Below are 12,100 nucleotides of genomic sequence, written 5' to 3'. Positions count from 1 at the left end.
ATAATTACAGTAAGTTGAAAATCTTATAGGATCTCCCAATGGTTTTTATTGCTGTGGACACAATTTTGAGTTGTTTGCTGTTAATTTTATTACAGTTTAGTTGATTGTACCATGTATAAAGCCCAAAACTAAACCCCCATTTAATAGTTCTCCTAACTAAGTGTTTAAATGGACTTGATATGTTGAGAGATTCAGAGATTTACAGGTAGCTGTGGGTGTGTTACATTTCAGCAGGCTACAAAGTCTGTTGTTACACGTGTTCCTTCCTCATTTTTTAACAGACCTTGGTTATTAAACACAGATAGTTTCTGTTTCAAAACACTGAGTTCAAGATTCACAGCGAGAGCAAATGGGATTACAGGGACTGTGGACAGAAAACTGAAACACTGGAAAACTGAGATACTGATACTTCAAACAAGTATTTTTGAAAAACCAATGCTCAAAGTGAAAGTTGTGTTTTCTTTTTTGAAGCTACATTCTTGTTTTTACTCTGGAGAAAAATGTCAGAAAAGGATCTCTCCTGTGTCGTCTGCTTGGACATCTTCAGACACCCTCTTGTTCTGCAGTGCGGCCACAGCATCTGTAAAGACTGCCTGCAGAGCTGGTGGTCAGAGAAACAAGTACACCTGTGCCCACTTTGTAAGGAGTTATCTTTGTCAGGAGATCCACCCTGCAACCTGGCACTGAAGAACCTGTGTGAGGACTTCCTACTGAAAAGAAAACAGAAAGCTAAAGGCGGATTTGAACCACTCTGTGATCTGCACTCTGAGAAACTCAGGCTGTTCTGTTTGGACCATCAGGAGCTCATTTGTCTTGTCTGCCGAGATTCCAGAGGGCACAGGAACCACAGCTTCATACCTGTCAATGAAGCAGCACAAGATCACAAGCAGCAGCTTCTAAAATCTCTTGAGCCCTTGAAGGAAAGATTGGGCCTTTTTGAACAGGCTAAAGGAGAGTTTGATGGACTAGCAGCACATATTAAGAACCAGTTCCAACACACAGAAAAAGGAAATCACGGAGCAGTTTAAAAAGCTTCACCAGTTTCTACAAGAGGAAGAGGAGGTTAGGATGGCTGCTCTGAGGGAGGAAGAAAAACTAAAAAGTAAAGTAATAATGGAAAAGATTGTGGAACTGAGCACACAGATAGCAGCTCTATCAGGCACAATCGGAGCCATAGAGGAGGATATGAAAGCTGCAGATGTCTCATTTATGCAGGGCTACAAGAATGCAAAGAAACAGGTGCAGCAGTGTCCCCTGCTGGATGTTCCACCACCCGTCTCCGGAGCTCTGATAGACGTGGCTAAACATCTGGGCAACCTGAGCTACAACATCTGGGCCAAGATGAAGGACATGGTCTCCTACACTCCTGTCATTCTGGATCCTAATACAGCTGAACCTCATCTCTATGCATCTGAGAACCTGAGCAGTGTGAGATTTGGACAAAAACAGAAACTTCCTGATAATCCAGAGAGGATCAAGCGACACATTTGTGTTTTGGGCTCTGAAGGCTTTAATTCAGGGATTCACAGCTGGGACGTTGAAGTTAAAAATGAGGAGTTCTGGGGTCTTGGTGTGATGAAGGAATCTGCTCAGAGAAAGAGTAAAATAGAAACTGGATACTGGGAAGTGAGTCTTCTTCACAGAAGATATGCTGCCGTCTCTCCACCACGTCCAGATGAAGTTCTCCATGTGACAAACCTCCGGAGGGTCAGAGTTCAGCTGGACTGGAACAAAGGGAGGCTCTTCTTCTTCGATCTGGATTCAAAAAGACTCATTCACACCTTCAAACAAACCTTTACTGAGAAGATGGTTCCTTACATTTGCACTAAGAATGAGTTACCACTGAAGATATTACCAGTGACAATCTCTGTTACCCTTAACCACGCTGCTCCCTTATCAACAGGGTTTTGGGATTACAAGGGTTAATAAACATGCTTTACATTACATTTTATTAAACTTTATATGAATTTAAGTTTGTGCATTGATTTTTGAATGTTCAAATAATCATTAAAGTATATAAATCAAAATGGTGGATACAAGAATCATTTTCATAACCATCCTAACCTTGTGGGCAAGATCAGTTTTTTAAAAAAGCTTGATTTCTAAACATTAGTCCTAATGTTAAATGTTGCTAACATGAATCCTTGATAAATTATTGTTCATGCCAGTGTATGAATATTCAAACATATATTCTATTAGTTATCAATCTTTGTCTGAGTTAACTTGCAAACCAAACTTAATTTTGTAAATGGAAGTCAATAAACTTATTTAATTTTCTTAAACTTTGGCTCTTTAGGTTTTATGTGTGCCATAAAATGGTGTTCATATGCTAAACTTGATATTTTTACTGCACAGAATACACAAATCATCATAATTTATTAAGAGCAAAATGTCTGAATGGAGGGCGGCACATTGAAGCAGTGATCAGAGCTGTTGCTCGGGAGAATACATGTCAAACAAGTTCCTCGTTCCTTACTCATAAGGGCGCGTGACAACAGGAGTCATATGACTTTTGCTTTTGTAACCATTGTGTTGTCAATGTCAAGTCGACATTTTGAGCAAACGAAAGAAAGAACACCGGACCAAACTTGATCCAAGCTTTTGAACGGGAGTTTTTAGAAGACAAAGGATCAAACTAAAAGTAGGAAGGAAACAGTTAAAGGACTTTTTTTGGAGGTAAAATGTCTTCTCAATCTGAAAAGGATCTTTCCTGTTCCATCTGCCAAGACATCTTCAACAACCCTGTTATCCTGTCGTGCAGCCACAGCTTTTGTAAAGACTGTCTGCAGAGGTGGTGGTCAGAGAAACAAGTACACCTGTGCCCACTTTGTAAGGAGTTATCCTCATCGAATGATCCACCCTGCAACCTGGCACTGAAGAACCTGTGTGAGACCTTCTTACTGGAGAGGAAACAGAGAACGTCAACTGAGTCTGAGGATCTCTGCAGTCTGCACTCCAAAAAACTCCGGCTGTTCTGTCTGAACCACCAGCAGCCTGTTTGTCTCATCTGTCGAGATTCAAAAGCACATAACAACCACAGCTTCAGGCCGATCGATGAGGCTGTGCAGGATCAGAAACAGGATCTCCTGAAGTTCATGAAACCGCTGCAAGAGAAGGTAAAACTGTTTAAACAGGTGAAGGAGGGTTTTGATGACACAGCAGAACACATTAGGATCCAGGCCCAGCGAACAGAGAAACGGATTAAAGAAGAATTTAAAGCATTTCACCAATTTCTGCAAGAGGAAGAGGAGGCCAGGATCTCTGCACTGAGAGAGGAAGAAAAACTGAAAAGTCTGGCAATGAAAGAGAAGATCGAAGCTTTGAATAGACAGATAACAATCATGACAGGGACAATCAAACAAACAGAGGAAAGCCTGAGAGCTGCAGACATTTTATTTTTAACAAACTACAAATCTGCAAAAATAAGAGTCCAACAGCGCCTCCTGCTGGGTCATCCACAGATGGTTTTAGAAGCTCTGATTGAAGTGCCCAAACATCTGGGCAACCTAAGCTACAACATCTGGAGCAAGATGAAGAAGATGAAGGAGCTGGTCTCCTACTCTCCCGTCGTCCTGGATCCAAACACGGCTCACCCAAACATCATCCTGTCTGGAGACCTGACTGATGTCAGGCTCGGACAGAAGCAGAACCTTCCTGAGAACCCAGAGAGGTTTGACCAGCACCTCTGTGTTCTGGGCTCTGAAGGTTTCAACTCGGGGACTCACAGCTGGGATGTCGAGGTCAGAAGTGACAGATACTGGGGTGTGGGTGTGGTGAAGGAGTCTGTTCTGAAAAAAGGACATATCCAGACCGGATACTGGGAACTAGCTCTCCTGGAGGGTAAATTCACAGCAAAGGCTCCTCCACTTCCAGATAAGGTTCTCCAGGTGACAAACCTGCAGAGGGTCAGAGTTCAGCTGGACTGGAACAAAGGGAGGCTCTTCTTCTTCGATCTGGATTCAAAAAGACTCATTCACACCTTCAAACAAACCTTTACTGAGAAGATGATCCCCTATTTTGGGCTTCATGGTGATCAGTCCCTGAAGATTTTACCGATGAACATCTCAGTAACAGAACAGCATGAAACACCTTTAACAGCGGGTTTCTGGGGATCGTAGAGACGCTGATTCATGCTCCAGCTTTAATCCGTTTAAACGCTGAGTCGGCCGATTCTTTTCATGTGTTTATTAGTTTTCTGTGCATGTTTTGTAATCTAAATACTTCTGTATACTTGGTGCTATTTTAGCCGATCATATCTCAAGTCCTTCGGTTCATTCAGGAGATGGGTGCTATGACTTTTGGTTTTTGTAACTTTTAGACTTTTCAAAATACTTAACCTTATTTACAACTATTTTCCCCATAGAAATGCACTGAGATCTTCTCAAATCCTTTAAAAATATTGTTCTGTTTTGGAAGTTACTAGGGTTAACAAACGTGCTTTGCAATATATTTTATTGAGCTTTGTATGAACAAATTTAGGTTTGTGCATCGATTTTTGAATGTTCAAATAATCATAAAAATAGATAAATCAAAATGGTGGATACAAGAATCCCGCAGGTGAACAAATAAATGAGATTGTTGGCGACTGATCACAGGTTTTGCATAAAAAAAACTTTTAATTTAAGGACATGTTGTCTATTGATATGAGAAAAATATTGTGCAGATTTTTTAGAGTGGTTTGACTTTGCAATGAGTGCCTTTAATATTGCATGTTACCCTAAAAATCTGGTTTTCAACGTTGTAACATGGAAATAAGATGTTAGCTATATGAGACATGAGAAAAATGAACCATCGCCTTCTGCTGAATTCTTCTTCGTATCAATACACGCCAACTACAACCTCAGAATGGAGCTCAGACAGAAAACCCAAATCCAGATATCCATGTGGGTGCCGTTTTATTTATCTAGCTTATTTGTTCCTCACAACACAAATAAACTGAGACAAAAGAGCGAGGTAGAAAAGGTCCGAGCAGCTCTTGGAGCCGCTGCAGCTTCAGCAGTGGAAATGTCAGAATGGTGATTTATTCACTTTGTATTGCTGGCTGGTTGCAGGTTTATCAGCCCGACAGCAGCAGAAAAAGATTAACTTGTGACTAATTTAGAACCAGTCATAAATTTCTGCATTCATCATCTGTGTTATAACAAAAAATATTTTGAACCAAAACAGTACATCCTGTTAGTTTCACGTTTAAAAACTGTAACGTAAGAACCTCTCTGTGATTATGATCTTTGCAGTTACATGCAAAGTTTTCATCAACAGTGTGCTTTGTTTGAAAAAACGTTTCTAACCCACCGAGCCAGTCCAGCCGGATAAAGATCCGTCCTCTTCATCAACAAGAAGCTCTGACCCTCAACGGCTGCAACACAAACATCCTGGCTGCTGCTGGTTTTATTTTATTATTTCAAATATTTTAATGCATAATTGGCTCCTTTTTGTTTACATGTTTTTGGTGCGTGTGTGTTGAGATTCAAGAAAACTCTGAAAACAAACAAGTCTGAACTCTATTCTGTCCTATTCCAGATAAAAATACCAAACACCACATGGCTGGCTTTAATTTCTGTGACTTTTGAACCAAATTAAAGTAAATGTAAGTTTAAACATTGTAGTCTTTACAATACAACGATCCAAACGCGTCAGAAAAGCACATTCTGAACGTTTAAGAGGATTCAAACACATGACGGACTGAATCTGATAAATGTTACTAATCATAAAAAGGTGTCTCAGAAAACCAGGAAGCAGCTCGGTGGAAAACAAATACGAAGCGGAAAAGAATCCTCTGTATGTAAATATAAGCTGAGGAACATGTTGGCAGGTGAAAGAAAAACCAAAAACTAAAACAGCACCTGAAGATCCCATTTCTTATAAGAGCTGAGAACTTGAGCTTCTTGTTGCACAAAATAATTATAATAAAATATGGGAGTGCTGAACAAACACTGAAGGAATCTAAAACCAAAAGTGAAAGTTGGAAAGCACCGAGTCTGACAGTTAGACGTTTCTGAGTGGAGCTGATGTGAACAAAAGAAAGCCACACCTGACCTACGACTCTTCATCACGCTACAAGTTATTGTTAAACTCGATTATTCGGAGAAAAGTGCGTTTTTCTTGTCAAGGCTGAAGCAGCTGTAACTTCTGAAAAGAAAAGATGTTTTGTAAAAATGTGGATAAAGTGTTAAAACTGTGCTACATCTTCTTTTTAATGATAAATCACACAGAACAGAGCAAAAACATTGAGTGATATCACGTTAATTAAAAGCACAAAATATGCACAAGCTTATAAAGTGTGTGAAAACAGAAAGAAAAGTCTTTCGTAGAGATTTAATTTTAAGTTCTGCAGTTACCATAACCTCTGCAATCCTTTGCAAACATGCATTATAGTTTGAACACCAATAAAACTAATGTGATAATTTGTTTTTTTAAGCTGAATCTCCTCTGGAATGAGAAGATCTTTGACTCAACAAGAAAAAAAAACCTCACAGATCTTTCAGACGAGCTGTTATTAAAGTTAATTTGGATCTCTTTAAATATGACAAAGGTGTGTGATGGTTATCAGCAGGTGATGTACAGTATGTTTGTTCCTGTTTCCATGCCAACCTGGACAAGAAACGACATGCATCAGCTAACAGTTTCGCTTTGTGAGCAGTGTATTAAAGGCGGGCCATCTAAAAAGTCGAGAGACAAGAACTCTTCGGTGGTTCTGCGGCTTCTTCACGCTGTTGGTTTCTGCTGGGAAGAGGAGTTTTAAAGAAGCTCCAGGTTGAAGCAAAACAAAGTTTGGAGACACCGATCTTTTTGCTCTACAAGCTGAGTTTTTTTTTTTTTTCATATTTCGAGGCAAAATGGCGTCAGAGTCAGAGATGGATCTCTGCAGTCTGCACGTTGAGAAATTAAAACTGTTCTGCATGAAACATCAGGAGCCCGTCTGCGTCGTCTGTCGGGACTCAAAGGAGCACACCAACCACAGGTTCAGACCCGTCAACGAGGCGTCGCAGGACTACAAACAGGAGCTGCGAAACTTCATGAAACCCTTACAGGAGAAGCTGAAGCTCTTTCAACAAGCTAAAGGAAAATGTGACGAAGCAGCAGAGCACATTAAGGTCCAGGTCCAACAAACGGAGAAGCAGATCAAGGAGCACTTTCAGAAGCTTCGCCAGTTTTTAAACGACGAAGAAGAGGCCAGGATCTCTGCGGTGCAGGAGGAAGAGAAGCAAAAAGCCACATTAATAAAGCAAACCACAGACAATCTGAGCAGAGAGATAGCTTATCTCTCCGAGATGATCAAAGTGACAGAAGAAGATCTGAGCGCTGCAGACGTCTCATTTTTACGAAATTTCAAAGCCTCAAAGGAACGGGTCCTACAGTTCCCCCTGCAGGAGGACCCACAACCAGTTTCAGGAGCTCTGATTGATGAGGCCAAACATCTGAGCAACCTGAGCTACAACATCTGGAGCAAGATGAAGAAGATGAAGGAGCTGGTCTCCTACTCTCCCGTCGTCCTGGATCCAAACACGGCTCACCCAAACATCATCCTGTCTGGAGACCTGACTGATGTCAGGCTCGGACAGAAGCAGAACCTTCCTGAGAACCCAGAGAGGTTTGACCAGCACCTCTGTGTTCTGGGCTCTGAAGGTTTCAACTCGGGGACTCACAGCTGGGATGTCGAGGTCAGAAGTGACAGATACTGGGGTGTGGGTGTGGTGAAGGAGTCTGTTGTGAGAAAAGGACATATCCAGACCGGATACTGGGAACTAGCTCTCCTGGAGGGTAAATTCACAGCAAAGGCTCCTCCACTTCCAGATAAGGTTCTCCAGGTGACAAACCTGCAGAGGGTCAGAGTTCAGCTGGACTGGAACAAAGGGAGGCTCTTCTTCTTCGATCTGGATTCAAAAAGACTCATTCACACCTTCAAACAAACCTTTACTGAGAAGATGATCCCCTATTTTGGGCTTCATGGTGATCAGTCCCTGAAGATTTTACCGATGAACATCTCAGTAACAGAACAGCATGAAACACCTTTAACAGCGGGTTTCTGGGGATCGTAGAGACGCTGATTCATGCTCCAGCTTTAATCCGTTTAAACGCTGAGTCGGCCGATTCTTTTCATGTGTTTATTAGTTTTCTGTGCATGTTTTGTAATCTAAATACTTCTGTATACTTGGTGCTATTTTAGCTCATTCAGGAGATGGGTGCTACGACTTTTGGTTTTTGTAACGTTTATACTTTTCAAAATATTTAACATTATTTACAACTATTTTCCCCATAAAAAATACACTGAGATCTCCTCAAATCCTTTAAAAACTGTTCTGTTTAAAATCTGCTTCAGCAAGTTGGATATAAATTTGTCTTCTTGTGCTACTTTTAGCTGATGTTTTGCTAATTTTAGCTTTTAGACAGCCTTTATATTATTTTCTGTTTTTGTTTCACCATTGAACAAAAACAAGCTAAACTCTGCTGTTATATATTTTAGGTTTATAACTGAGTGTTTTTATAATATATTTATCTAATAAAGAAATCTTTTGTTTAAAAAAAAGCCTATTTTGACTTTTTCTTTTAAAGAAAACACTTTTATTGCGTAAAATAACTTAACTTTACAGTCATAAAGCGAAGCGTTTTAAAAATGGAGACAAAAAAATCATCAGGATGGAAGTTAAACCGAACTGAAATTATAAAAGTTTATAAAATAAGATAATCGTCTCAGACATTTGAATTTAAAAATCACTCAGAAAACATAAATCCTGTTTGTTGACAAAATGAATCAAAACTATAAGATTTTTTATTTATTTCAGATTAAGGGAATTTAAAAAAAAACTGGGGGTTTGAGGGTTGGATGTACAGCAACGTGATTCAAGATGGCCGCCACAGCCAACAGTCCTTAGAAAACACAAAAATATCCACAACTCAGTCAGTTTTACAGATATTAACGTAAAGTTTGGTGTGGTAGTGGCCGAGGCTGATCCCAAACACGTATTTTGAGCTCCAATGGATTGTTTCAAAATTTGCCATTAACTACTTGGAGTCAAAATTTGTCTGTTTGTTAGCAAAATATCTCAAAAACCAATGGATGGATTTTAATGAAACCTTAAGGAAACAATCACTGGCTGTAGCTCAACAACTGATTTACTCCTGGAGGAAGCACAATTTAAGATGGCCGCCACACCCAACTGATCTTTCTGTTTGTGCTGCTCAGCCTTTCTGCCTTCTGCAGGTCAGGACGAGTCAATCAGATACCTGCGTACAGGTGAGCATGTTTCCCCAACCAACTCCTCTCTGTTGTCATATTTTACTCCATGTTTGACTTCTTCTAACTGAACGTGAGGCTCAAGGTAAAGACGTAGCTTCATGGGAGTTAAAGAAACTTAAAGTATACGGCAGAAATAAATTTAGGTTTGTGTTTAAAACCTTTTATTTTGTTTCATTTCTCTTGTGTGGACCGTTCTGTCAGTTTAAATAAATCTGTGACATTTATTTAACTTCCCTCTCGGTCTGGATGTTCCTCGTTTCTGCTCATAGGAGGAACAAATCAGAGGCGGTGTTTTTATTGTAATTTAGCGTTTGAGACACTCCGTCAGAAAAGACGGGCAAACTCGAGGACACTAGCTGCTGATTTCAGATTTGGAGCTTTAAAACGAGGAACTGACGACGAGCTCGTTTCGAGGTAAAATGTCTTCTCAGTCGGTGAAGGACCTGTCCTGTCCCATCTGCTTCGACATCTTCAGAGACCCGGTTGTCCTGTCCTGCAGCCACAGCTTCTGCAAAGACTGCCTGCAGAGATGGTGGCAGGAGAGACGGAAAGACATATGTCCACTCTGCAGGGAGACGTCTCTGTTCAGACGTCCTCTCCGTAACCTGGCTTTAAGGAACGTGTGTGAGACGTTCACCTTAGAGAGGAAGCAGAAAGCTTCAGCAGAACCTCTCTGCGGTCTGCACTCCGAGAGACTCAAACTGTTCTGCCTGGACCATCAGGAACCCGTTTGTCTCGTGTGTCGGGACTCCAAACTGCACAGCGACCACAGCTTCAGGCCGATCGACGAGGCCGTGCAGGATCACAAACAGGATCTCCTGACGTCCCTGAAACCCTTGAAGAAGAAGCTGAGTCTCTTTAAACACACGAAGGGGAAGTTTGAGGACACGGCTGAACATATCGGGGTTCAGGCCAAGCGCACAGAGAGGAGGATCATGGAGGCGTTTGAAAGGCTCCACCGGTTTCTACGGGAGGAAGAGGAGGTCAGGATCGCTGCTCTGAGGGAGGAGGAGAGGAAAAAACGGAAAGCGATGCGTGAAAAGGCCGAAGCTCTGAGCAGAGAGATTTTATATCTTTCAGACACAATCAGAGCGACAGAGGAGGAGCTGAGGGGTGCAGGGGTTTCATTTTTACAGAAATACAAAGCTGCAAGGAAGAGAATCCAACAGAACCCCCTGCCGGACGATCCACCGCCAGCTGCAGGAGCTCTGATTGATGAGGCCAAACATCTGGGCAACCTGAGCTACAACATCTGGACCAGGATGGAGGAGCTGGTCTCCTACTCTCCCGTGGTCCTGGATCCAAACACGGCTCACCCAAACATCATCCTGTCTGGAGACCTGACTGATGTCAGGCTCGGACAGAAGCAGAACCTTCCTGAGAACCCAGAGAGGTTTGACCAGCACCTCTGTGTTCTGGGCTCTGAAGGTTTCAACTCGGGGACTCACAGCTGGGATGTCGAGGTCCGAAGTGGTGAAAACTGGGGTGTCGGCGTGGTGAAGGAGTCCGTTCTGAGAAAGGGACGAATCCAGAGCGGATTCTGGGGGTTGTGTCTGTTTAGGGGAAGCTACATGGCCGTCTCTTATCCACTTCCTGATGAAATCCTCCCGGTGACAACGCTGAGGAGGGTCAGAGTCCATCTGGACTGGGACGGAGGGAGGCTGTCTTTCTTTGAGCTCAGCACCAACAAACATATTCACACCTTCATGCAAACGTTCGGCGAGAAGCTGTTTCCTTTCATCGGGACCAACAATACATCCCCTCTGAGGATTTTACCTGTCACAGAACAGCATGCAGTCCTTTTATGAACCAATTATTGAAATGTTTTCCCACATTCTTTGTCGAGTAAGGTCATTTAGAAATCATGTCCTAGAGGTTTATTTAATAAATATCCCAACAAACCTCCATGACGCTCAACACAGAGCAGAATTCACAGCTTTTATGCACACATATGTACTTAAACATGTGTTTAAATGTGATTAAATTTCTAAAAAGTATTGAGATCTGGGGACTGAGTGCACGTACATGCAGCATTTTTCAGCTTTACATTGATTTAAAACAAGTTCCGGCCTCCATTTAACTTAACTGATCCTAAGTATTTTGTGTGGATTTATTCATTTTTAATCAAATTTAAATCCTGTTAAATTCCAGGTTGTAAGGCAACAAAACAGAAAGATCATCAAGAAGGATTTACACACATTTAATGTACTGTAGGGCAAAAATACTTAAACAGGTGTCAGAATCAAATAATTAAATGTACTTGTCTGATTTAAATACAGTAACATATTTTGTTGTATTCTAATTTATATTCATACATTTATATTTAAATTATGGTCTTTTTTAAGCTGCATTTGGACTTTCTGAAAAAGTCTGTGCCTGGTTCTGATAAACTACAGAAATGTGGGATTATAATCAAATTTAATTGCTGGTTTGAAGTTCTTTATAGAAATAGGAAAGAGAGCATGTACTGTTGGGTAATCGTTACGAGTGGCGTCCCTCTGGGATTTGTTTTTGGGCCTATATTTTTACTTTTAATTAACAATGTTATATTTGTATTTAAAATATTTTTATTTTCCAAATATTCCAACATATGAGTTGAGATTTTTGTCAGCATTTCTTTTTTATGAGTTTTTCCATTTAGATATCAGGAGAGAGAAAACTTACAGAACAAAATTTAAAATATTAGCAACATTTGATGCTCAGATGAAATCTGTAAATTCGGATTTATTCACCGCCGTGACATTTATTCTCATAACAACACACCTCCACTCTTTCAGGTTTGAGGATTTATTTTATCTTCAAGCCAAACCTGAGAAAACTGAAGACAACCCAGACTCAACCAGTTTAACACGAGATGCTCAA

General features: G+C 41.0%; 2 protein-coding genes and 1 pseudogene across 2 annotated transcripts; all 3 read left to right on the top strand.

Moving 5' to 3' along the window:
- Window positions 1-317: 317 nt before the first annotated feature.
- LOC108244910 lies at window positions 318-4,146 on the top strand (annotated as a pseudogene).
- Window positions 4,147-6,642: 2,496 nt separating this feature from the next.
- LOC108244954 (E3 ubiquitin-protein ligase TRIM39-like) lies at window positions 6,643-8,285 on the top strand. Its single transcript, XM_017431523.3, has one exon. It carries the CDS (start codon window positions 6,837-6,839, stop codon window positions 8,037-8,039), a length of 1,203 nt encoding a protein of 400 aa, XP_017287012.1. The 5' UTR covers window positions 6,643-6,836; the 3' UTR covers window positions 8,040-8,285.
- A 1,173-nt stretch (window positions 8,286-9,458) lies between these two features.
- Window positions 9,459-11,636, top strand: LOC108244909 (E3 ubiquitin-protein ligase TRIM39-like). Its single transcript, XM_017431452.3, has one exon. It carries the CDS (start codon window positions 9,658-9,660, stop codon window positions 11,044-11,046), a length of 1,389 nt encoding a protein of 462 aa, XP_017286941.1. The 5' UTR covers window positions 9,459-9,657; the 3' UTR covers window positions 11,047-11,636.
- The last annotated feature ends 464 nt before the right edge of the window (window positions 11,637-12,100 follow it).

Source organism: Kryptolebias marmoratus, linkage group LG4 (assembly GCF_001649575.2).
Source record: "Kryptolebias marmoratus isolate JLee-2015 linkage group LG4, ASM164957v2, whole genome shotgun sequence".
Taxonomy (NCBI): domain Eukaryota; kingdom Metazoa; phylum Chordata; class Actinopteri; order Cyprinodontiformes; family Rivulidae; genus Kryptolebias; species Kryptolebias marmoratus.
Note: the sequence above shows the minus strand (reverse complement) of the source record. Positions and strands in the feature narration are given on the sequence as shown.

Bases quoted from the DNA above. Each gene is read 5' to 3' on its own strand.
- LOC108244954 (XM_017431523.3), top strand. From the start codon at position 6,837: ATGGCGTCAGAGTCAGAGATGGATCTCTGCAGTCTGCACGTTGAGAAA.
- LOC108244909 (XM_017431452.3), top strand. From the start codon at position 9,658: ATGTCTTCTCAGTCGGTGAAGGACCTGTCCTGTCCCATCTGCTTCGAC.